The sequence below is a fragment of the Papaver somniferum genome, chromosome 2 (assembly GCF_003573695.1).
Source record: "Papaver somniferum cultivar HN1 chromosome 2, ASM357369v1, whole genome shotgun sequence".
In the NCBI taxonomy this organism is placed as follows: Eukaryota; Viridiplantae; Streptophyta; class Magnoliopsida; order Ranunculales; family Papaveraceae; genus Papaver; species Papaver somniferum.
The window spans coordinates 26063418-26065095 of NC_039359.1; the positions used below are offsets into that span (position 1 = coordinate 26063418).

The 1678-nt window shown below is 33.3% G+C and overlaps 1 protein-coding gene across 1 annotated transcript; it reads right to left on the reverse strand.

Moving 5' to 3' along the window:
• Positions 1-216: 216 nt before the first annotated feature.
• On the reverse strand, positions 217-1243 carry LOC113353063 (calmodulin-like protein 11). The gene is made up of 4 exons (XM_026596783.1): positions 1049-1243; positions 772-929; positions 595-675; positions 217-466 (listed from the first exon to the last, which is right to left on the reverse strand). Exons 1-4 carry the CDS (start codon positions 1122-1124, stop codon positions 332-334), a joined length of 450 nt encoding a protein of 149 aa, XP_026452568.1. The 5' UTR covers positions 1125-1243; the 3' UTR covers positions 217-331.
• Positions 1244-1678: the final 435 nt, after the last annotated feature.

A 1678-nucleotide genomic window follows, 5' to 3' on the forward strand; every position in this document is an offset into this window, starting at 1 on the left:
TTATCGGATTAAATAGAGAAATAGTTGCATCACATCGTACATGTGAGAGTTTAATGTGAATGTAACTCGGTCTAACAAACAAAATTTCAGACCACGCTGCCTGTTGAAATAAATATTGGTCCTTTGTATTGAAATAAAGTTTCAAAAATAGGTAAAGTGATTTTGAGTAACCAACAACTATGATAAGTCAATGATACCAGCTCACTAAATATCAAATAGAAAGAAGCTAAGAAGAAAATTCATACAAAAATAAGAAATGTTCAAACAAAAATATGGTGATATAATATTTTCTTTAATCAGACATTAATATATAGTTTGACCAAATGTTTAATCAAACGGCCATCATCATTCTTGCAAATTCATCATAATTGACTTGACCATCACCATCCAAATCAGCTTCCTTAATCATTTGTTCCAGTTCTTCATCCGTTAGTTTTTCTCCAAGATTGATCATGACATGCCTTAGCTGCATTCATATAGAAAACATAAAGATGAACAAATTATTATCAACATAAAAATTTAAGAGAGTCGTCGTGCCAAATGGAAAATATTTAGATGTACCACAACGGCTATCGGCCATTGAACGTGACTAACCTCATTAGCAGAAATATATCCATTTTGATCTTTATCAAATACTTTGAAGGCTTCTTTCAGCTCATCCTCAGCATCAGCTTCCTGTCATTTATAATTGATCAAGTATTAATCATATTTATCTCCTGAAATGGAATTTTAAGTGTACTGTTGAGTAAGGTTAAGAAAAACATGACTGACCTTCATTTTTCTTGCCATGATATTTAAGAACTCTACGAATTCAATGGTTCCATTCCCGTTAACATCTACTTCTCTCATCATTTCTTGCAGCTCTTCCTCTGTTGGATTTTGATCCATTGATCGGATTACCGTCGCAAGCTCTTCGATTGTAATGCAACCTGCAGTTCATTAATCAGTTATCAAAAACCCATCTTTACAAAAACATGAGAAGAAACAAAAATTAAGATTTGGTTAAAAGACTCGTCAGAAGAACACACACATATGTATTTGCACATACCATCTCCATCTTTGTCAAATAAGCAAAAAGCTTCTTGAAACTCCAAAGTCTGTTCTTCACTCAACACATCTGCCATTTCCGCGTTTATTAATTAATAAATCTTTAACAAGCTTAAGCTGAGATGCTTAGTGTACACAAAAACTAGCTAGAGAGACAGAGGGAGAGAGAGAGAGAGAGAGAGAATGATGTGTGCAGAGGCTTAACCCTTCTGGGGTTGTTTATATAGTACCGGGATTCTAATGCTAGTGCTTTAAATGAGAACAAGGAAAATAAATTAAGTCAAACTAGCTTTGAAATTTTAGAAAATTATACTATTTTCCATTTTGTATTCTTTCTAAAGCATGCCTTGCAATAAGGTTTTCATTGAAAATTATCCCTTGAATGAATAAATAAGAGTTGGAGGAAGAATTCAATAACGAAGACCATTCATATACGAAGTAAGTATTGTTGATTTCGACTTTTGGCCAATGGGTAATATCAAATCAAACTTACGCGCCTTGTAATTCCAAGTTTTTCTGACATTGGATTTACATGCCTGGCTAAAATGAATAAAATTAGTTCTTGCACATTCAGCCTTATTTCCGTACATTGAATTTCCCAAGTACAACCACATGGCCAGTTTTAAACAAT